Below are 22,596 nucleotides of genomic sequence, written 5' to 3'. Positions count from 1 at the left end.
CAAGAATTCAAGACTGAAAAATATAGCAAAATATAGATGTGTTAAGAAGAAAGAAGAACAATGGAGATAAGATACAGCAAATGATGTGAGGATGGGAAGGCAGGAGAAAAGATGGTTAAAAGAGCACATAAACTAAATCTAAAAACTTAATTTCCATATAGAAACCTAGTGTTGTAGAAGATAGTTGATATTGGAATTCGGTAATTACAGGTATTAATAAAATATTAACAAGCTGTTACTAAAATAATGAAAGAATCTATCACTCTGTTCAGTTGATCCCTTTGAATAAGAATGACCAGGGTTGAATGGGAAATCATGAGTACATTTAACTCTTTATAATCTACTGTCTTTCTCAATGAGATATTTTACTCACTATTTGGGGACCCTTCAAGTACTCCATGGAAGGGGCTGCTGTGGGACAATGGTCTGGTAGTCTGTAAAGATTTGTTACTTGTATTTTAATAAAATACTGATTGGCCAGTACCCAGGCAGGAAGTATAAGTGGGGCAATGAGAATAAGAGAATACTGGGAAGAGGAAATGGTCAGTTTGCAGTCATAAGTGAGAACCAGAATGAGAGTGAGCACATGTTTTATAGCTGCATTTATAGTATAAGAGACCAAGTCTAAATGGGCTGGTATCTTAAAGGCTATCAGCTGAAAGAGCTGAAGGAACTCCCACAGCAAGAGGCAATCAAGATCATCTCAGTCATGGGTGAATGGGATCAGGTCTATTCCTTTTTCCCACTTTTTTATTTCATTAAACAAACAGAAAGCAAACTATCTTTTTTGATTTTACATACCAATCCCAGAACTCACTCTCTTCCCTCCTCCCATTTAGTCCACCTTCCCCCCTCTACTGCATCCACTCCCCAGAGAGGGCAAGTCACATTTCTCCGAGGAAGGACAAAGGCTCTTCCCACTATAAGCAGGCTGATCTCCAAAATAAATAAAGAATTCAAGAAATTTGACATCAAAATTCTAAATAAAAATATGGGGTTCAGATCTAAACAAAATTCTCAGCAGAAGAATCTTTTTTTTTTTTTTTTTTTTTTTTTTTTTTTTTTTTTTTTTTGGTTTTTCGAGACAGGGTTTCTCTGTGGTTTTGGAGCCTGTCCTGGAACTAGCTCTTGTAGACCAGGCTGGTCTCGAACTCACAGAGATCCGCCTGCCTCTGCCTCCCGAGTGCTGGGATTAAAGGCGTGCGCCACCACCGCCCGGCTCAGAAGAATCTTAAATGATCAAAAGACACTTAAGAAAATGTTCAACATCCTTAACATTCAGGGAAATAAAAATCAAAATGACTCTGAGATAACATCTTACACAAGTCAGAATGGCTAAGACCAAAAATACCAATGTTAGCTGGAGAGGGTAACCGGAACACTCCTCCATTGCTGATGGGAATACAAACTTGTACAACCACTCTGGAAATCAGTATGGTGATATCTCAGGAAATTGAGAATCAACCTTTTTCAGGACCCAGCAATACCACTTTTGGGCATATACCAAAAGGATGCTGAATCATGCTACAAGGACATTTGTTCAACTATGTTCATAGCAGCATCATTTGTAATTAGCCATAACCTGAAAACAACCTAGATGCTCCTCAACTGAAGAATGAATAAAGAAAATGTGCTACATTTACGCAATGGAGTATTACTCAGTGGTAAAAAAAAAAACAAGGATATCCTGAAATTTGAATGCAAATGAATGGGACCAGGCCTATTTTTAAGAGCATCATTCCTCAGAATAATCCTTGAGTCTCATGACCTCTTGACTGCCCTTTGGTCAAATATTCTTTGTTAGTTAGATCAGTGTGAAGAAAGGGTCCAGTGACAGAAGAACAATGTCTATCCCCAAAGGCTTTCCTGTCCTCTAAAAAGGAAGTTTAATTTACACTTCTTATGCTCAGGCATTATCTTCCTGATTCTGGTATACAATATGAACTCCAGAAGAAAGATGTTCCTTGCTTATCTTATTTCATATATATATATATCCCATACACACACACACACACACACACACACACACACACACACACACATATATATATATATAATCTGAGGAAAATAGTTTCCAACAAAAAAAGATTCTAAATCATTTTCACACTTGTATCTCTATGTCCACATCTACCCACTGCTCCTCAGGCTCCCTGAATTTTTTTTATTTTCACTGACCTGTTCTTCACCAAGGAACCAGTTTCTACACAGCAGCAGAAGACCATTAGTTTTATCTCCTCCTCTATTCAGAGAAATCCAGTTCTGACCAGACCCTGCTGATGATTTCTGGGGAAATGTTTATTCATGAAATAAAGACTATTGACAATGTGTTGGATGCAAACAATAGTAATTTTTAGCAAACTAGAGAACGATATAGCACATGCTTTGATTGCAGTATAAAAAAATATCTAACTGTGACTTAAATGAAGACTCCACACTCTTGCTTTACTTTCAGATGACATTGCTCTGGGCACTTCTATGAAGTGTCGTAAAAAGACCTTCTTAGAACAAATAAATGTGACTCCCCATCTAATTCTGACATATATACTCAGTCAATTGTATACCACTGCCATAGGTCTAGCCAAATATATTCTGATTAAATTTGAGACCAGTTCATGACAGAACCTATGTTTGTGTAGGTAAGACTGGCAGAAAATCTGTGGCTTAGGTAGAATATTCCAAGCTTCAGCATGAAGACCTGTATGATATTTGGCTAATAAACATACTTTGACTACCAAAAAAAAAAAAACCCCTCACAAAACCAAAACAAAATGACCAAGCAAACAAATAACAAAAAATCCTCTACATGTCTAGATTTGCACCTTAAATTACTTACCTATTGTGCCTAGTGTGTAGAAATAAACAATTTACTGTGTTCTCTGGATTCTGGCAAAAAAAGATTCATAAATGTTAAACTGCTTGGAATGCAGAACTGTGGTGTTGTGTTGCAACTTCCAGACACAGTGAAATAAATATGTCAACTTTACCAAGATTCAGTGACAGAAACTCATAAGTAACTGAAGAAAAGTGGAAGTCTGGGACACAGATATTTTGCTAAGGCATGGAATTCATACTAATTTTTGTGAAAGAGAGATAGTTATTTGCAACTTCATTTTGATCCTAGAAAATATTCTTCAAATAAGCTAAACGGGTCATACTGACTACTTGAATCATTGTGGTCATGAGGTTGTTAAATCCTGCCTGAAGTTGAAGAGTCATATGATTTTCACCTTTATTCCTAATGTTATTTCTTCTTGCCTCCTAGCATTGTGTGGCCTTCAGGATGTTTCAACAGCCTATATAGGAGGAGGACTATTTACTGGAGGTGAGACTGCGCTGAGACAGCCAAGGTGTGCCAGGACTCCTCAGAGATGCCACTGTCTTTCTTTCACCCATGCTCCTGTAAGTAACTCTTTCCTTGTGTTCTTTTAAGTAAGCTAAGATGTCCCTTTGACTTAGAAGATCAATAGGAGAATTTACATTTTTATATCCTTTTTTGCCCCTTTTGGAATGAACAAACTGCCATTCATTCCTATTCAGGACAAGTATAATCAGGTATAATTAGGCTTTCTAATCGTTTCGGTAGAAATAAATGCACCATACACTCTTGCATTAGTGGTCATTAAAAGGAGACTTCATTCTAGGAGACATGTAGAAATATCTAGAGACTTTGTGGATTTTCTTAACCTACTTAGATAGAAAGATTTTTCAAAATCTAGTGATAAGTGTGTTACACAACCTAAAAAGACCAGGACATGAAATGATCAACATCAAAAAGTCAAATTGCAGAAACTGAGACATTTGATTAGAATGAGTTAAAAGGGGATTATACTGAATTTTCAGTAACTGTAAAATTTAGACTGTACAATGTTCTGATTTCTGGATCTCTGTTATGAGATGCTTTATTTGAATGAACTTAATCTTATTTTCTGTTGTGGGGACTTGGTTTTCAAGGGTTGCAGATGAGGATCTTTCCATACAGCCATAAAATGGTCAATCCAGAAAATATGTTTCAAAAAGGAAACTATATAATATTTACCTTCTATTCTTGATAAAATTTCTAAGATTAGATTTTCTAAAACAAAAACCAATACCTTTAGCTCCTTGTGTTCAACTTAAACTGTGAATACTTTTCAATTAATAAATGGAAGAACTATAGATGTTTTTATATATGTATAATTATCATGCATAAGATAAATTAGGGAAAGCATTATGATTTTTTGAAAATTTAGCTTTACAATAAGAAATATTGTCTCAATTTAGATCAATATCAAAGAGTTAACCCTAAAATCATATATATAATTTATATTCTACTGGCTGAGCACATTATACATACATATATATACATATGTAATTTGAAGACATGTGTGGATATATGTCTATAATGGTAGCAACTAGAGAAATGTTCATGAATTTAAAAGAGAAAAGAGTTTTTGGAGTCAAGAAAGGAAAGAGGTAACGGATATAATTATCATGAGCTCAAAAAAGAAAAAAATATTTATTTTAAGTAATTTTATTTTTCTTAGAATAGTTGATGGTTTTAATATGTAGTACACAATCCTTTTGATGCTTTAATTGTTTACAATATGTGTAATTTGGGTTATTTTAATATAAATAAATCTTTCAAGTACTTTAATTTTATTTAGAATATTTATAGTTGCATTTATCATATATACTAGACATGAGGATCTTTTTTACACTTGTTTACTAAAAAACCAAATTAAATTTTCATTTTGATATCTACATGGTGATTCATGTCTTGGAAAATACGAATTATCAATATGTAGAGCTTTTATCCACCTATAAAATATAATTTGATGATGACACCAACACTTCTCATTGTTAAAAAGAAACACATTTAAAACAGACTGTTTTATAGAGCAAGGCAAGTAAATAAAACAAAGATTACTGGGGCTTCTGCAGTCAAGTGCTAAAAGATGAAACTTGATCTCTATAAGAAACAAATTCTTCTGACACTGAGTCTCAAGACTGTGGATGTGTTCCCTGAAATTCAGTTATAGCTGAGAGAGCCTGGGTGTGTACTGAATCACAATGCATAAGGGAGAGCCTATAGTGTTGACAATCTATCCTACCACAGCTGATACTAGGATATAGGGAAAAAAACCAATTAATTCTAGCAGTCTTCCCTTTCCACGATACAGTTTGATAACATTATACAGGATCAGTCTACCCAGAGGGTTATTGGAAAGTTCAACTTTATAGAAAAAACATTCTAAAACTTGTTGTAGAATGGCAAACTCAGAATTATTAGTGTAAGATAATAGAGCCAGTCCAGAGATTCTTTACATACAGGGATCTTGCCATCCTTTGTGTTACACAACAGCCACTCGTGTGTTTACTCTTTTCAAGACAGAAGATAAAATGAAAACCACCATGCTACCCTCTTAAATGCACACATTGCACACTTAGTTTGGAAAGCTCATATTTCTCCTCCTCATCTTACACAATGACTTCTGGGCTTATGTGAAGAGGAACAGGGAGTTTACTCTGAGATTGTATCTTCTAGGAATCTCAGAAGCTACACCTAGGAAGTCACACCAGCATGATTGCCTAATCATGAGCTGAATAAATTAAAAAAAACACACTAAGTATTCTAACAAAAATTAGGTAAAGTCCAGGAGGCCCAACCTAACACCAAGAACTACAGGCAGCTACGGCACAGCATGACGACAGTAGGAGAAATAGTCTTCCCCAGGAAAAAGCACACCCATTGGCTATCTATACTAAATGATTCTTCCTGGAAATCTTAAAAGAATATAATGTTAAAAGTTTATAAATATTACACATATATATTTAAGGTAATACGTACATATATAACTATGTATGTATAAAAGCACATACTCATATATCCATAGCAACAATTAATGATAAAAAGAGGCCATGAGTTTTAAAAAGAGCAAGGAGACGTATATGAGGTTATTGGTGGAGGAAAGGGAAGGGGTAAATGATGTAACTTTATTAATCTCAAAATTGAAAGGACAAATGATGTCTTAGAGGAAGGTTAACCTGAAGACCAGCATAAATTCTTCATAAATTCTTATAACGTTGAACTAAAAGACAATTGATTTAATTCTCTAATGATGAAAATTTCACAATTATTTCTGATATCAATCCCAAACTGTAGGAAGTCAATAAGTTCGGATACCATATACCTGTCCAAATGTAACAGTAATTACATTTTCATTTTAAAAGACGTTTTTCACTACTACTGCTATACAGTATCAGATCACACGGGGATGGCACTGAGGAAAGATGACGCAATTTCTTTTGATAATTTTGGATAAATGAATCTGAATGACTTTTGTTTCTTTTAGTAGGGGCAATTCTACTGCTGCTGGTGTCAAACCTCCTTTTATGGGAGAATGTGGCCTCTGTGCCTTTGAGTACTAACGAGACTGATGATGATAACCTATACCTCAAAGAATTCTTTGATCATGCCATGATACTCTTGCATAATATCAGTAAGCTCAACATTGAAATGCGTAAGATATATGTAAGTACTTCACTTATCTCTAGCAAACTCTTGTCAAAGATTATTCTGTACCCTATTTACAGTTATCATTAACCAAATTGATAATAATTCATGTTTCTATTTATAAAGTATCAGCTATTGACAGAATTAAGTGAGGAGAATAGGGTATGTTCCTGAAATTTCAATGGTATTTGAAGACTTCAATGAGATTTGGAATTTTCCCTACTTACCTTCAAATTTTCTTAAATTTTTATTTGTGGCATAAAAATCTAGTAGACAGAGCTGGGGAAGAGGTCTGACTTCCTTAGTTTGCTTGCTAGAGACCAACCTCTATTAGCATCTTTGTTTAGCAGGAGACGCGCATTGCAGGGAGTCACATGGAATGAATGAAACTAATCTAAATTGTGATGTCAAGTCAAGAGGAAAAACCAACCAACCAAAATGCACACACACACATCCACACACACCCACACAAATCTCACACACAAGTATTAGCATCTTAAACTTTTAAAGACTGGGGATCCTTGTTTAAAGAGTACAACGCCTGAGTTTATTCACTTAGAAGGCTGATTTAGAAGATGAACAGATTCTCTGTTCCAATGGGCTGTACGTTTTCTTTTCAAGGTCAATCAGTTTCAAGGAAGATACAGTAGATAAGATTTCTGTACAGAAATGGACACAGGAAGACTGAGTCTGTTTTTGTAATGACTATGAATTGATGTTGTCTTTTAACTCACTAGTTTTTCTCTCATTCCCTTCATCCGGTCTTAGATTGAAAGTGAGTTCTCAGAAAAATTTCACCATAAATTTGTAAGTACCTCCCTTGTTTCCATCTCCTTTCTCCCCGAAAGTCTTCAAGTTAATGATTTGATTGAACTAAACACGGGAAAGGATCCAAGTTTCGTGTAACAAACTTCCAAGAGTGTAAGAAAGTTCCAGCTACTTTAAAGCAGAATCGGAATGGGACAACTTCTGGAAGTTTTTGGTTTACAAGAAATAGAGTGGTTTTTAAGGTCCATCTCCCTTGATCATTGTTGTTTCCTTAAAAAAATCTTTGCACTTGCAATATAATGCTTTAATAGTTAGTATTAAAAATCTACGATCTTGTGTCTACAACCTGGTTTCTCTTGACATCTTTTCTTAGCACACTGAAGACATCAAATTCAGGAAAACTACATTGTACTGTGCCACAATAAATGGATAGAATGAGTCTAAACTGTGATAACTCAAGCAGAGAAAAAGGCAAAAAACAACAATGTATTAGCTTCTCATGAACTCCTAAATTCTGGGAATAATATGAAAGGTTTCTGGAGTACAAATTTATCCACTGAGAAAGCTGGATTACAAAAGAAACTGGTTCTGTCTTCCTGAGGGTTGTAAGGTACCTGGTCAAGGTCAATCAAGGTCATGGAGGATACACTAGACCTGGCTTCAGTATAAATATGCACACCCAGAGAATCTCTCTCTCTTTTTGCAATAAGTATGCATTCTTGTTGTGTCTTTACTAACAGTTTTATTTTTATTTTATTTATTTTTATTTTTGCCATACCCCACTCTGGACTCAGCTCGTCTCACAATCAGAGTCATATGACAAATTCGTAAGTACTTTGCTTATTCCCACCTTCTCCCTCAAAAAAGCCTTCATGCTAATGACGTTACCTGGCCTTACAAGAGAAAGCATTGAATATCAAGTGTCAAGTAACATACATCTGCAGCTAGATCAGGATACAACATTCTTGGAGTATTATAAGAGAAAGCCTCTGGTGGTAGAAGGAAAAATGGGAACGGGAAAGCTTTGGGGAAATTGACTGGGAAAATAAAATGAAATAATTTGGTAAAGATTTTCTCTAAATTCATTTACTTTTTGATTTAAAAAATCATAGTTGTGGCATAAAACTAAAATCACTGTGCCTAGAGAAGAATTCTGATATCCAGATCTAGCTTTTAAGGAGCAAGAAATACTGATTTGTTTTTACTTAGTTCATGGCATATATCCAAAAGGTTGACGTACACTGTAGTCAGTTAGGTGGAGGAAAGAGAAGCAATCTAAATGGAGACAATGCCCAAAGGTAGGAAAAACACTACTTGCTTTTCGGGAACTCCCATGTTGGAAATTCTGTTAGAGAACCAGCTTTAGAGTTCACCCAGTAAGGGGCTGTTTGACAGGAAAAAATAGTTTTTCTCCTCCTGATGACTGCTTGTTATCTGTTCAAGGTCAGTTAACATAAAGGAGAAAAACATTAGGCTTCAGTAAAACAATGGGTATCAAGATCATGTATCCTTTCATTTATAATATTGTGTTATGATGGTGTTTTTATGAAATGAAATGAAATGAAAGTTTCTCATTCCTCATTTTTTACTGATCCTCTTTCAAACTTTTAACATTCCTGGTAATCCACTAAACTTTTGCACAGTTTGTGATGATCAGTTTAAAATAAATTATTAATAGTATATTTAAAATATAATATTTAAGATTATATATTAATCAATATGCAAATAAAAAGTTTGTTGCTTTTTTATTTCATTGCTTACTAATTCCTAAAAATGGTCAGTTTGTTTTATCTATTTTTGTAAATTTGATACAATTCTGGTCAGGATTTATGATTAACATTGTATGGTACCAGTATATATTTTAACTTGTAATAGAAAGAAAACATACAATTTTTAAATGCCTAGATAAGAATAAAGAGAAGGTTCAGTGGTTAATACCTAGTTAATAGACACATATCAATTTGGATAAAAAGGAAGCAAGAAATTGATGAATTTAGAAACAGTATGCTGACACTGGGCCCAGATTCTACAGGAAAAACTGTGTAAGACACTTTGAATTTACTATTTTGTTACTTTTTAAACGCTTCCCATCAATAAAGAAACATTTAGGGAGAATAAGAAAATCAAGTAGGAGACGAATGAATAGGAGAAAGGGTTGGAACTTTGGACATTTAGATGAAGAATAAAATCAGGAGAAAGGTATCAACACGTTCACATTATTAAGTCTTTAATCCTTGCTTTCATGCAGATTTCATTGTGTGCATTAATATTCTTGTTATGGATCCAATGACTTATTTTCCAGACTCCAGTTAACTGAATATTAATTTTGACATATACAGATGCTTGAGTATTTTGTGGATCAGGAGTTTCTGGTCAAGACTCTCAGTTGCTGCCACAATTACTCCATCAAAACGCCAAAAAACATGGATGAAATCCAAAAGATCACTGTGAGTCTTTAGTTTGATTTTTTTATTTTTATTTATTTATTTATTTTACGGAAGAGCTGAAGCTGTAGACTAACTTTGCTTCATCATGCCTACAGGAAATGGAGAATGAACAAAGTAAAATCATGTTAGATACTACATAAACAAAACAAGCAATTGTTAAGTAATATTACAACAGGCTCATAAATTGTCCATTAAGAAGAGGGTTTCAGTTTAATGACATCTCACCACTAGAGCTTGTTTAATAAATGCATATACAGTTGTGTTATTTGTATGTTACCAGTGAATGGCTCCCTCGTGAGAACTCTTACACCATTGACAACCATACTTAGTCTTCTTGATTTTCAAGACTCAAACTGATTTACTTCTGCTTCTTACTTTCCTATTCATTTTCTCACAATTTCGATAATTTTTTTTCCTTGTCTTAACTGTAAGAACCTGAACAAGGGAGGACTATAAAAACTGTCTAATGTTTCTCAGAATGAACCATGCCCCCAGTTGTTATGAGGTCTATATATCACTACAACTCTAATTTACAACTGTTTGATTCTTTCCTAATGATTCTTTTCTATAACTTATTTTCAAATGAACTGATTTAGTTATCATCTGAACATAATAAGGCAAAATGAAGGAAGGAAAAGGTTTCAAGATAGGTACTCCATGGCTAAGCACTCTACAACATGCTTTGTTGATTTTGCTGCTATTAACATTCACAAAAGATAACTGATGTAAGTAGACTGAGGCATTGAAAATTTCATGGAACTTGGACCATCAGCCTTCTATATCAGAATGGGTGTCAGGCTCCACCCAACTCAAGTCTTCACTCTTTATTCATATGCAGCTATGGTCCCAGGAGACTACATTATCAACACCTTTGAGTCTTTTCCTTTCTCTTCATATATTTTTCCTATTTCCATAACAATGTTTGCTGGATACCTCTCTACTCTTTTCATTGTCAGTACAATAGCTAAACATATCAGCACAAGAAATATTTTAAACCAGGAATATATGTTATGCAAGATCCTAGAACACATTGGAAAGTCAAATTTCTGTTATTTCTATTCATATTGTTACACTGTTAAAGACAATGATATCTCATTGTTCCATTGTTCTTCACACTTAGATGTTCCACTACATATTTTTGTTGTTCTAGTGGATAGGAAAGGGTGTGTTCTAGACTGGGAAACCACACTTATTAATGCCATGTTTTTATTAATATCCCAATAAAGCCTAAAAAATTATGATTGTGAACAATCTACTTTTTGTGTGATGAATCTAAGTTAAATTTCTTGCCCTTTACATTGTGTGGGGTCTATTTTTCCTCAATCAATATACTAACTAAGCCCCAGAAAATTATGGTGTTCCCCTGAAATGTGTAAGTACTAACAGGGAGGTCAGAGGGCAGAATTTCATATGAAAAACAAAACATGATCAATAAAATGGGTAATTGGAAATAAGAGATACATATAAAATTTTTGGATGACAGGTTATTCATCTTTACTTTGTTAATTTATATTATTTTTAGTCCCCAAACCATTTTACCTGCTCATAAAAATAACAAATAGATATTTAAGTTGTTTGTCTCACTAAAAACAGAAAGTAACTAACCCTTCTTTACTTCCTTTATCTTCATGCAATTGCTGAAACATGGCTGCTTAGGTTCAAGATTTTCCAGAACTGATACTCAGTAGAGTACAGGCTTGGAATGACACTCTTCACAACCTCCTGACCATACTTGAAAGTACACCAGGAACACATGATGCTGTCCTCTCGATAGCCAGAGACATTAGGACAAAAAATGCAGAACTTTTTGAGGACAGCAAGAGAATACTCAACAAGGTGAGTAGTAGTCTTACCTTTACGTCCTCATTTGCGAATGATACGACTTCTGCAGTGGATATTAAGTGTTGAAACACCTCACTTTGCAAGAACACATTTTTGGCACCCAGTCTTATAACTGTCTCAGAACTAATGGAAAGAGATTAAAGTATAACTTTTCCCCAGTAATTTGAACAGCATCTATTGCTCTGGAGAAATTTAAATACCTCTGACTATTGCATTGGAGGTTCCCATTAAATCACCACTAGCCAATCAGTATTCATTACCAAAACCAAACACAAGTCTATGTTCAAGTTGGAAATACTGGTCCTTCATCATCAGAAAAATAAAAAGACAGATTTCATTTGAAGCCAATTTAATGAAAGAAAATGTGTATATGGATCTTGCTTTTACTTTTAGGTGACTGACAGACTTATAGTAGCAAGTTTTTGACACGTGAAAATCCATGCTTGTGATGGAAGTTTGATATTCTTATATTTTTCTTTGTGATAACAGATATTCTTTTCCTAATTTTTATATGAAATACTTTTTCTACCATATATTTTCGTCACAGTCTTTACCCTCCCAACTCCTTACAGATTTTCTCTACTACATTATGTACCTAACTTCAGGTTATTTCTTTCAGTACCTCCCTGTCTCATAAAACAAGATAAAAAACAAAAGACAAAAAACAGAAATCAAAAAAGTCTAAAAAACTATGAAAAGGAGAATAAATAAGACAAATATACTTACCCCAAATAAAAAGTCCACCCCCTAAAAAAGTAAAAATGCCTTTGAGTATGTTATGTGTTGGCCAGTTACTCCTAGGCATGGATCCTGACCTAGGATATGGTCGATATGCCCAAAGATACTCTTTTGGAAGAATTGATTTATCCTCTTTTCAGAAGATAGCAATTGCTAATAACTTTCTGGCTAATCTCTGTGTCCAGTTCCCTTTCTCAGTGCTGGGATTTTGTCTGGCTTGAAGCTGTTCACGTCTTGTGCATGCTGTCACAGTCTCTCTGAGTTTAATTCTTTATCAGTCCTGTGGTGTCTTGAAGATGCTTTTTCTTTCCACCTACCACCATCTATGTCTCTTATAATTTATTTTTATCTCCTCATCCATGTAAATAATGGATACCTGAGGGAGGAGTTTGATAAAGAGCTGAGTTGTTCAAAGTCTCTGTCACTCTCTGCACATTGTCCAGTAGTGGATGTCTTTGTTAATTACTATCCACTGTCAGAAGAAACATCTCTGATGAGGCTTGAAAGATGCTCTTACCTGTCACAATGTTTTATTGTTGTGTTAGCTTACAGAATAATAGTAGCATTTTTGTTAAACCCTTATTATTTCATTAAATTCAAATTGATATCCAGAAAGAAAAGAAAAAGCAAGCACAAACTGTATAAGTAATTACTGACTGATTGTCATTTTGGTCATTAGACTTATGGAAAAATAGAGATTGTAAAGCACGCTGTCCTGGCGGGTCTTGAAGACTTCCAATCATCTGATGAAGATTTTCGGCTATTTGCTCTTTGTAAATTATCTTATTGTTTACGTGAAGACATGAATATGGTTAACACTTGTCTTCAGCTCTTGAGTTGTGTGATGCTTGTTAAAAGTGATGTGTGCTTCTACCCCCAAATTAGAGATAACTCATGATGCTGAACCCTTTTAAATAGTCTTAATTTTATAAATTTTGAAAGTATGCTTTAATGTAATGGGTATATTTAAAAGAAAAATAAACATTGTTTATATGACAAAACTTAAAAAGAAAACTTGTTTGTAACTTTTATTCATTTAGTAGTTAATGTGTTAATATTTTAAGAGATTTAAATTGCAAATGGAACAATCTACTACTTACTTTGGAATCACAGTAAACATTAATGTTGACAAACTCAATAGAGTCAGAGAATAAATTTACCATTAAAAGTATTTCAATGTTAATAAGCAATGGGAATATTGGAATATCTCAAGAAAGTCATTCAGTTTGCCAAAACCTATCCTTTAGTCCCACGCCATAGCCGTTCAACTGGTTCTTCCAGGCCAGGACATAGCACTCTGATGCTTTGCTATGTCTTTTCTCTAATGGGTAAGTCAACCGTGCTCACTACACTCATTGAAGACCACATAATACCACACTCTGCAGTCCAGTCTAGTCTCAGGAGTCAAATCTATTCCTTTCTAATCTCTAGGTTTGGGACAGGATTCATATTCTGCAAACAAAAGTAGTCCCTTTGGTCCATCAGACCTTATAATATCGTTCCATGCCATTAGGTTCTCTTTAGATTCAGCAGGCTGGTACACCTTGTGATCTGGGCTACTCTGGTGAGTGCCTATTCTGGTGTTATGCCAAAATCACAGAGTTCCCCAAAACCAACTAGGAGACCGAGTCCTGTATATAAAAGCAAAGACCCTTTATTCTAAAACAAGTTTGCAAACTTGGATCTACCCCCACTCCTTGTGTCCAAAATACTGGAATGATAGGAGAGCACCAAACTCAGTTATGGTTGGGTTTTTATAGTATCAAAGGTGGGATGAGGGATTTCTAAGGTTCAGGACCCCTGATTAGCTGGCATTTGTCTAGGGGTGTCCTGGTGAAAAGTGATGGGTGTGTGCTGGCAGATGAGTCTATTTACAAAGATTGGAACATTAGGAATTTACTTTGGATGGTCTGTTCCTGGGTAGTCTAAGTTTATGATCTTTCTTGGAACCAGATATTGCTTTTGGGTAAACTACTGAAACTCAGGTCTCTATTGAGTTTGTCATGGCTGGGTTCTATACTTGCACCTAAATTTCCTGCACTCACCTGAAGCCACCACTTTAATAGGCCAGCATAATTCTTAACTGCATTCTAAACTTATCCATATAGTCACAGTTAAATATAGCTTTTACCTCTTGTCAAATAAACTGCTCAATCTTAAATTTAATTCTAAAATTTGAGCTCTGTACTCAGAGACTAGCTGAAGCTCTTGGGCCTTATTAGAGAATTTCCTTTTCACAGTTCATTCAACTAGCAAAGTGATTCAGGTTTTTTTTTTTTTAATTTAGTTTATTTTTTTTTTAAAAAAAAACTTTCTTTTTTCACTTTTAAATACCAATCCCACTTCCCATTTCCTCCCCTCCCCCCATTCCCTCCACCTTTTTCCTCACCCAAGACCCACCTCCATTCCTCAGAAAGGGTAAGGTACATTGCTTAGAAGAAGGTCCAAGGCCCTTCCTTATATATATATAGGTTGAGCAAAGTATCCATCAAAAGAGAATGGGTTCCAAAAAGCCACTACACACAGTAGGGATGAATCCTGGTGCTGCTGCCAGTGGCCCCGCAGATTGGCCCAGCCACTCAGAGGGTCTAGTTTGGTCCTATGCTCATTCCTTCCTTATCTGGCTCCCATTAACTCAGATAAAACTGTTTCAGTGGATGTCCCAATCATGCTCTTGATCTCTTTGCTCTTATTCTCACTCCTCCCACTCTTCAACTGCACTTTGGGAGCTCAGCCCAGTGCTCCACTGTGGGTCTCTGCCTCTGTTTTTATCAGTTACTGGATGAAGGTTCTATGGTGACATTTAAGATATTCATCAATATGACTATAGTGCCAAGCCAGTTTGGGCACCTTCTCCTCTATCGCTTAAGGTCTTAGCTGGGGTCATCCTTGCGAATTTCAGGGAATGTCTCTAGTGTCAGGCTTTTTGCTAGTCTCGTAATGACTCCCTCAATCAAAATATTGCTTTCTTTGCTCTCATCTCTGTCCTTCCCTCATCTCAACTATCCCATTGCCTCAAGTTCTCCCCCTTTCCCTCCTCTCATCTTCTTTCCCTTCTGCCCTCCCTTCTCCTCCCATCCCCATGCTCCCAATTTTGTCAGGAAATTTTGTCTATTTCTCCTTTCCAGGTGAATTTATATATGTTTTCCTTAGAGTTCCTTGTTACTAAGCTTCTCTAGGGTCATGGAATGTAGACTTGTTATCCTTTGTTTTACAGCCAGTATCCACTTATGAGTGAGTACATACCATGTTCATCTCTTTGTGTCTGGGTTACCTCACACATGATGTTTTTTTCTAATTCCATTCATTTGCATCCAAATTTCAAGACATCATTGGTTTTTTTAAACACTGAGTAGTACTCTATTGTGTAAATGCACTATATTTTTCTTATCTATTTTTTGATTGAGGGGCATCTAGGTTGTTTCTAGGTTCTGGCCATTATGAATAATGCTGCTATGAACGTAGTTCACCAATCCCATATCAGACAGAGGACTGTTCTCCAAAATATATAAAGAACTCAAGAAATTAAACATCAAAATTCCAAATAATTCAATTAAATCTGGGGTACAGAACTAAATAGAATTCTCAACAGAAGAATCTCAAATAGCCTAAAGACCCTTAAGGTAATGTTTAACATCCTTAGCTATCAGGGAAACGCAAATAAAAATGATTCCATCTTACACTATCTTACACCAGTCATATTTGCTAAGACCAAAAACATCAATGATAGCCCATGCTGGAGAGGAGTAAGGGAAACTCCTCCATTGCTAGTGAGAATGCAAACATTTACATCCACTTTGGAAATCAGTATGGCAGTTTCTCAATTAATTGGGAATCAACCTACCTCAGGACCCAGGAATACCACTGTTGGGCATATACCCAAAGGATGCTCAATCATATAACAAAGCAATTCTTAAATAATAAAAGTCCGGAGAACAAGTGCTAGTGTTATGCTTACCTAGCAGTGGGATATCTATATTATGAAAATTCTAAGTATCAGACACCACTTTGGAAGAGCAGGCAGAAAAATTATTAAGAGATAGAGTGTCTCAAGTACCAGAACAAATCATTGTCTTTTGGAAGTTGTAGGACCCATTGACTCACTGTAGCTGTGATTGCTTATATAAGAACTACCTGTGCAAGAACAAGATTGTAGTTGGGTGGTGGTGGCGCACGCCTTTAATCCCAGCACTTAGGAGGCAGAGGCAGGCGGATCTCTGTGAGTTCGAGACCAGCCTGGTCTACAAGAGCTAGTTCCAGGACAGGCTCCAAAACCACAGAGAAACCCTGTCTTGAAAAACCAAAAAAAAAAAAAAAAAAAAAAAAAAAAAAAAAAAAAAAAAGAACAAGATTGTAAGCATTCATACACATAGTGGAGAAGTGACATGAGATCCACCCCCTAATTTAGGAGTGCTTGATGGTTAATGGCTTCAGGGAAAGAAGGGAATAGCCACTTTTAGGTGGCTTGCACTCCAGTAGGTGACACCATAACTATGTCAGCACAAATTTTGCTTGATGAGTTATTTGAAAAAAAGTTGGAAATGAGTGGGGGGGAGGAAGCAATTAAAGAAAATCACACTATATGGTAGATAAATTATAAGTAAATTTACAGTCCAAGTAACATTGCAGCAGATGCATAAATTCCCCATGCAGAGAATCTATTTTACTAATATTTATATCCTAGAATGTACTCATTATTGCATAGGATACTTTGAACTGAATTGCATACACGTGGTTAAGTGTACTCCTGTGTGCATAGGAAATGTTAACACAATTTTATCCATTAAGCATTACAAAAGCCTCTTGGATTTGCAGTTCTGAATATTATTAGTTGTCATGTTATCTCATCTTGACTTTCAAGACCCTTCAGGTTCTACATTGTTTTCCAACCTGCGTGTTAAAGCCTCAATGAATTCTCTGCCTTTTCCTAAACCAACTATGAGACAACTGAGCAAGAGATTTTGGTAAAATCATGGTACAACCAGGCCCACAGTGTGATGACATGGTCTAGGCCACCTCTGCATGTTTTAACCAAATTTAACAACACTGCTTGGCCAATGACTCTAGCATATTCCTATGTACAATTTTGTCCTAAATATTGTAATGTTGCTGGAGGATATGCAACACAAGATATCCACTGAAAACAATATTTAGAATGTATGAGAACAGTTAGGCAATCTTTTGTTTCCATGGAAATTATTTTGTAGGGAGGAAATGACCTCTCTAGCTCCATTCCTTTTTAGAAAGCACTCATCGAGAGTAGTTGCTCCTGGATACAGGCCCAACCAAGAGCAATTCTAGAGACTTCTTTCTTATATGTGCTAATGTGTCTACGGCTTCTTAGTTCCTGGTTAGTCCACTTAGTCAGTTGACTTAACTCCACCAACCTTGGTTGAGGCTCACTAACAGAAACTGCAACAGTTCATGAAGAATAATTGTGGATTATAGATAGATTAAAAAAGTAAGACCTGACAACCATTTTATTATACTGAACTAAGATCTTTAGAGGAAGAAATTGATATAAGAATGAGAAATATTCATGCATACTCAACCTTCATAAAATTTTTGTTAGGTTCTAGATGTAGGAGAAATTCAGAATCCATTCTACAACTTCATGAAACAGAAAGTACTAGGCCTTCCGAGAGTCTGCAGACCCTCCCCACATCTATCATTTAAAATCAAAATCGACATTTTTTTATTCATTTAGTAAACCACCAGGAGAAAATGAAGCTGATCGATTAAAAGTTGAAGACATCATGAAAGATTTATTTGTCAAATGTTACACATATATCCAGGAAAAAGAGCTCCTGGCAGCTATAAAGTTATTGACTGAAATGTCACTGTTTGGAGTATATTACATCACTATCATTCAGTGGATAGTAGTGGTCTCTAAGAACCTTTGTAAGATTCAGACAGTTGACATTACTGTTGTAAATATTTCAGAGCAAACGGATTGGCCTTGACTGATGAAGACACTTCACCATCTTATTCCATGCAATGAAAAAAAATCATGTTATGTAATTTGAGATGGAACTGGAATATTCCTCCACAGTAACTGGCTTTCCTGGTTCTAAAGACACAAAGGAATCTGCTCAAGAACTAACATCAATGGGGGTATTCAGGTTTATGCTGATCCTGAAAGCAAGTACAGCAAGAAATGTCTACCAGTGTAATTCTGACATGATAGTTCTTGTAACCAACAACTTCTTGACTTAACTTAGGTAAATTTGGTATGGTAAAACAAGCAAAAGCATATACGTTATGAGATTCCAGATAACAAAAAGATGATTTTTTTCTGTATTAAATCGGTAAGATGTACCTGTCAATCCTTCTTATAGAGCTCTGTTTATGCCTAGATTGTACAGACAAACCCTTTACAGTAGTCGCAGGTTAGAGACCAAGGGCAAATGGTCAGCTAAGCTTTTGAGAATAACTGACTAATGATAAGATATGGGGCCCAATGTTCATGAAAATGTTGCATACATATCTTTACCAACCAAATAGGAAGGAAATATTACTTTATTATTGTGAGCTATCAAAGCCAGACCTTTTTATTCTTCTCAATACCTTATTTACCACATTTTCACTATTAGGCACAGGGAAATCATGTGTTTATTGCAAGAAGGCATGAAGATAAAAGTGACAGATTACATATGTTGTCCTTGTCAAAATGCAAATATTTCACACTAAGAATCAAATTATTAAAGAGCATAGCCACTAAAAAACCAATTCTTGGAGGATATGATGACTGAAAATCAGGATAAATTTCAAAGACATTTAACTTGCTACATTGGATGACTTTAAAAGATCACTCAAAGTAAAAGTAAAAATGGTCAAAACTTTCAAATCTTCTGATAACAATCTGAAATGTAGGAAATTATCTACCTCTAAAGCTGTATATCTGTGCAACTGTGAATAAGTAATTATTTTTCACTGTGCAATACAGTTAATTACTATTACAGAAGCACAGAGGTAAACCCTACAGTGGAGGATGCTCTGCAACCTCAGATGAATGAACTTCAGCATAGCTCTGTTTCTCTACATCAGGGAAACTGTTGATGCTGTTGGTGTCAAACCCCCTCCTATGAGAGAGTTCAGGTGCCATGGGGATCTGGTTTTGATGAGCTTTTGATCAAGGATCTTTTTGATGAAGTCATCATACTGTCTCAGGACATATACTCAGTAGCCTTAGTACAGAAATTTACAGAATATCTTTACGTACCTCAGTTGCCTTTGGCATCGTTTCAGAAAAGTCTTCTCCATCACTAGGAAGCAAACTGCACATACTGTGACTTCATGTAAAAAACAAAGCGGCAGCCTCTGAGAAGCAGAACAAGGTAAATGGGGGGAATTTCCACTCTTTCTTAGAGATTTACAAACATAAATTAATTGAAAGAAAAAATTCTTTTCTTAGAGTTACAATGGTTTCATAGGATGAGTGGAAGATCGCTGATTTCCTGATCTTGCTTTCAGGAGGTCAGTGTTTGCTGGCACTAAGGCACTATGATTGTTAATTGGAGAAGGTCATAGCTGTGAATCAGGTGAATGAAATAGAACTAAATTAAACTGCAGTAGATTCAACAAAGGGAAAAAGTGTAGTTTCTCAGAAACCCTAAAGTGTTTGGAAATGGTTTAAATATTTGCAGCACATGCCTATAGATAATGTATAGATGATAGGAGGACAGGGCAGACAAGTACTCTGTTCCTGATAATTAGACTTATGTGGTCAAAATCAATCAAAAATCAATTAACATCAAGGAGAGTAAAAAAAGAGATAAGAACTGAGTGTCACAATGGGCACCCCATAAACTGTCATTATGTTTACATTAAGTATGCCTTCGTGTTGAGTTTTACTCATGAGTTTCTCTTTTGTTCTCCTCGCCTTATTCCAGTAACCCAACATTTTCTTGTCTGACAAGTTCATTAAAATGTTCAATACCTCTCCTTTTCCAGTTTTTTTCACAAGGAGCCTTTGAGCTGCTGGTTGCACTCATTGCACTGCAACGGAGATGAAGAAGCACCATGAGCCAAATTCCCAACAGGACATCCCATAGGTAAGAAAACCTCAGCCAGGAACCACGCAATAGAGTAAGTCAGCTAAGGAACCTCAGCTTTGTAATGAATGCAGAGACTTCATAGTTTTTTTCTTAATTTATTTTAATAAAATGCTTTTGAAATATAAATATACTGTGACAGAATTCTCTGAAAGTTGTCACGGGGGAAAACTCTGCTGTCCAGACCATACTTGTAGGAAGCCAACACCTTCTGAGCATATTGTACATATCCAAGAGTCAAATGTTCAATTGTAATGTGGTCCACAGATGGAAACTACACGAAAAACCTCTGTCGGGTATCGAGGAGACAATAATGAGCTTTTCATAGTCCCCATTGTGGTAGGAGTTGTTACTTAAGATTCATTTTACTAGACCTTATTCAACAGGGGCCTGGTTTAGAAGTGAGAGTATTTTCTCTCTGCTTGGTTACTGTATATTTTTGCTCTAGGTCAATTGGTTTTTTTTTTTTTTTTTTTTTTTTTTTTTTTTTTTTTGGTTTTTCGAGACAGGGTTTCTCTGTAGCTTTGGAGCCTGTTCTGGAACTAGCTCTTGTAGACCAGGCTGGGCTCGAACTCACAGAGATCCACCTGCCTCTGCCTCCCGAATGCTGGGATTAAAGGCGTGCGCCACCATCGCCCGGCAACTCTAGGTCAATTGGTGTCAGAGAAAATAGATAAGGCCTCAGTCCAACATAGGGCAAATGGAAAATGTAACTCTTGTCAACAAATTTGCATTTGTTCTGACTTTTTATTCACATGTTTGTTCATTCATTTTTTTCATGATCCAATATTTTATTTCAAATATCCAATATTATTTTTCAAAGTATGGAGCATATTAAGAAAACATATTGAGTAAAAGTCTTTAAATATAATTTAAAAGATATTTTCTTCAAGATAAGATCCCAAATCTGGCCAATTGCCATGTTTGTTCCCAATTAAGAACATGATTGAACATGATTGTTCTCAATTCCGGACTGATAAAATTTAACTTCCTAAACTTACTAGGAACTCATTAAAACTTTCACAAATTATCTGATTATTAATTTTAAATAGGTGATGTTCCAAATAATACAGTTTAATAAACATGATACTTAAAATTATATATTGATTTACATATAGAATATATATACATGTTAATTAACATTTTTATCTTAATTTTCTTATTGTTTAGTAAATGCTCAGATTTGACAAAAAGTTTTGTGAGGTTTAACACAATTCCACTCAGGACATATCTCTAACATAATTCAACAATTAAAGCTCAGGAAACATCTTGAAAGAGACAACAGAATATGATCTAGAGGACCAGGTTGTTTGTTGCAGAGACTCTTTCGCTTATGTAGGACAGGTTCTCTGCATATATAAAATATCACCAATATGGATGCCTAAGCAAGGTTCAAGTGATATCAATACCAGTTGACATGCTAGCGTGAGTAGAAAAAAAATCTCAAAATTCCCTCCCTGAGATTAAAAGTTGTAGGTCATTAGTAACTACTGAAAGAAGGAGAATTAGTTTTTTCCTGGAATGATACCCTAACAACTTATTCAGTACTAAGTAGTCAGTCCTAAGATATATACACAGAAGAAGCACTAAATGGACCCAGTGGGTTATATTATAATATGTATATGTAATGTGTACATATTTTACATATGCATTTTATAGTATGTTTATAGGTACATATATATGTAACATAATAAAGGAAAGAAAAGAAAGCAAGAGACACAGAAAAGTAGAAAGAAACACTGGAGAGTGAAGAAACCCCCCTTTAAATTGTATTGTTTGGGATTTTTGATATATAATTTTTTGAGTTACTTTAATATTTTGGATATTAGTCCTCTTTTGAATATGGAGTTGGTATTTTTTCCATTGTGAAGGTTGCCACTTAGAGCAATGATGACATCAAGCTTGAGGAATCACCAATAAACATTTGATGTGACTGAAGGCTCACTCCACAGGATCGAACCCATACACAATATACACATATACAAATGGCCTTATTTGACCATCATCAGACAACTTTCCTCCTGAAGGATGTGGGAATAAATAAAGAGACCCACAGCCAGACATTACAATCAATCAGATATTACAAACAAACACACATAGGCACAGAGAGAGAGAGAGAGAGAGAGAGAGAGAGAGAGAGAGAGAGGAAGAAAGAGGAGGAGGAGGAGGAGGAGGAGGAGGAGGAGGAGGAGGAGGAGGAGGAAGAAGAAGAAGAAGAAGAAGAAGAAGAAGAAGAAGAAGAAGAAGAAGAAGA

General features: G+C 35.5%; 1 protein-coding gene across 1 annotated transcript; it reads left to right on the top strand.

The window, feature by feature from the left end:
• Positions 1-628: 628 nt before the first annotated feature.
• On the top strand, positions 629-13,186 carry LOC130885523 (prolactin-7A2-like). The gene is made up of 7 exons (XM_057787061.1): positions 629-713; positions 3,263-3,322; positions 6,333-6,511; positions 8,002-8,088; positions 9,601-9,708; positions 11,365-11,544; positions 12,968-13,186. The coding sequence occupies exons 1-7, from the start codon at positions 629-631 to the stop codon at positions 13,184-13,186; spliced, it is 918 nt and encodes a 305-aa protein (XP_057643044.1).
• The last annotated feature ends 9,410 nt before the right edge of the window (positions 13,187-22,596 follow it).

Source organism: Chionomys nivalis, chromosome 13, assembly GCF_950005125.1.
Source record: "Chionomys nivalis chromosome 13, mChiNiv1.1, whole genome shotgun sequence".
Lineage (NCBI taxonomy): Eukaryota > Metazoa > Chordata > Mammalia > Rodentia > Cricetidae > Chionomys > Chionomys nivalis.
The sequence above is the reverse complement of the archived record's forward strand: the minus strand, read 5'-3'. Positions and strand labels throughout refer to the sequence as shown.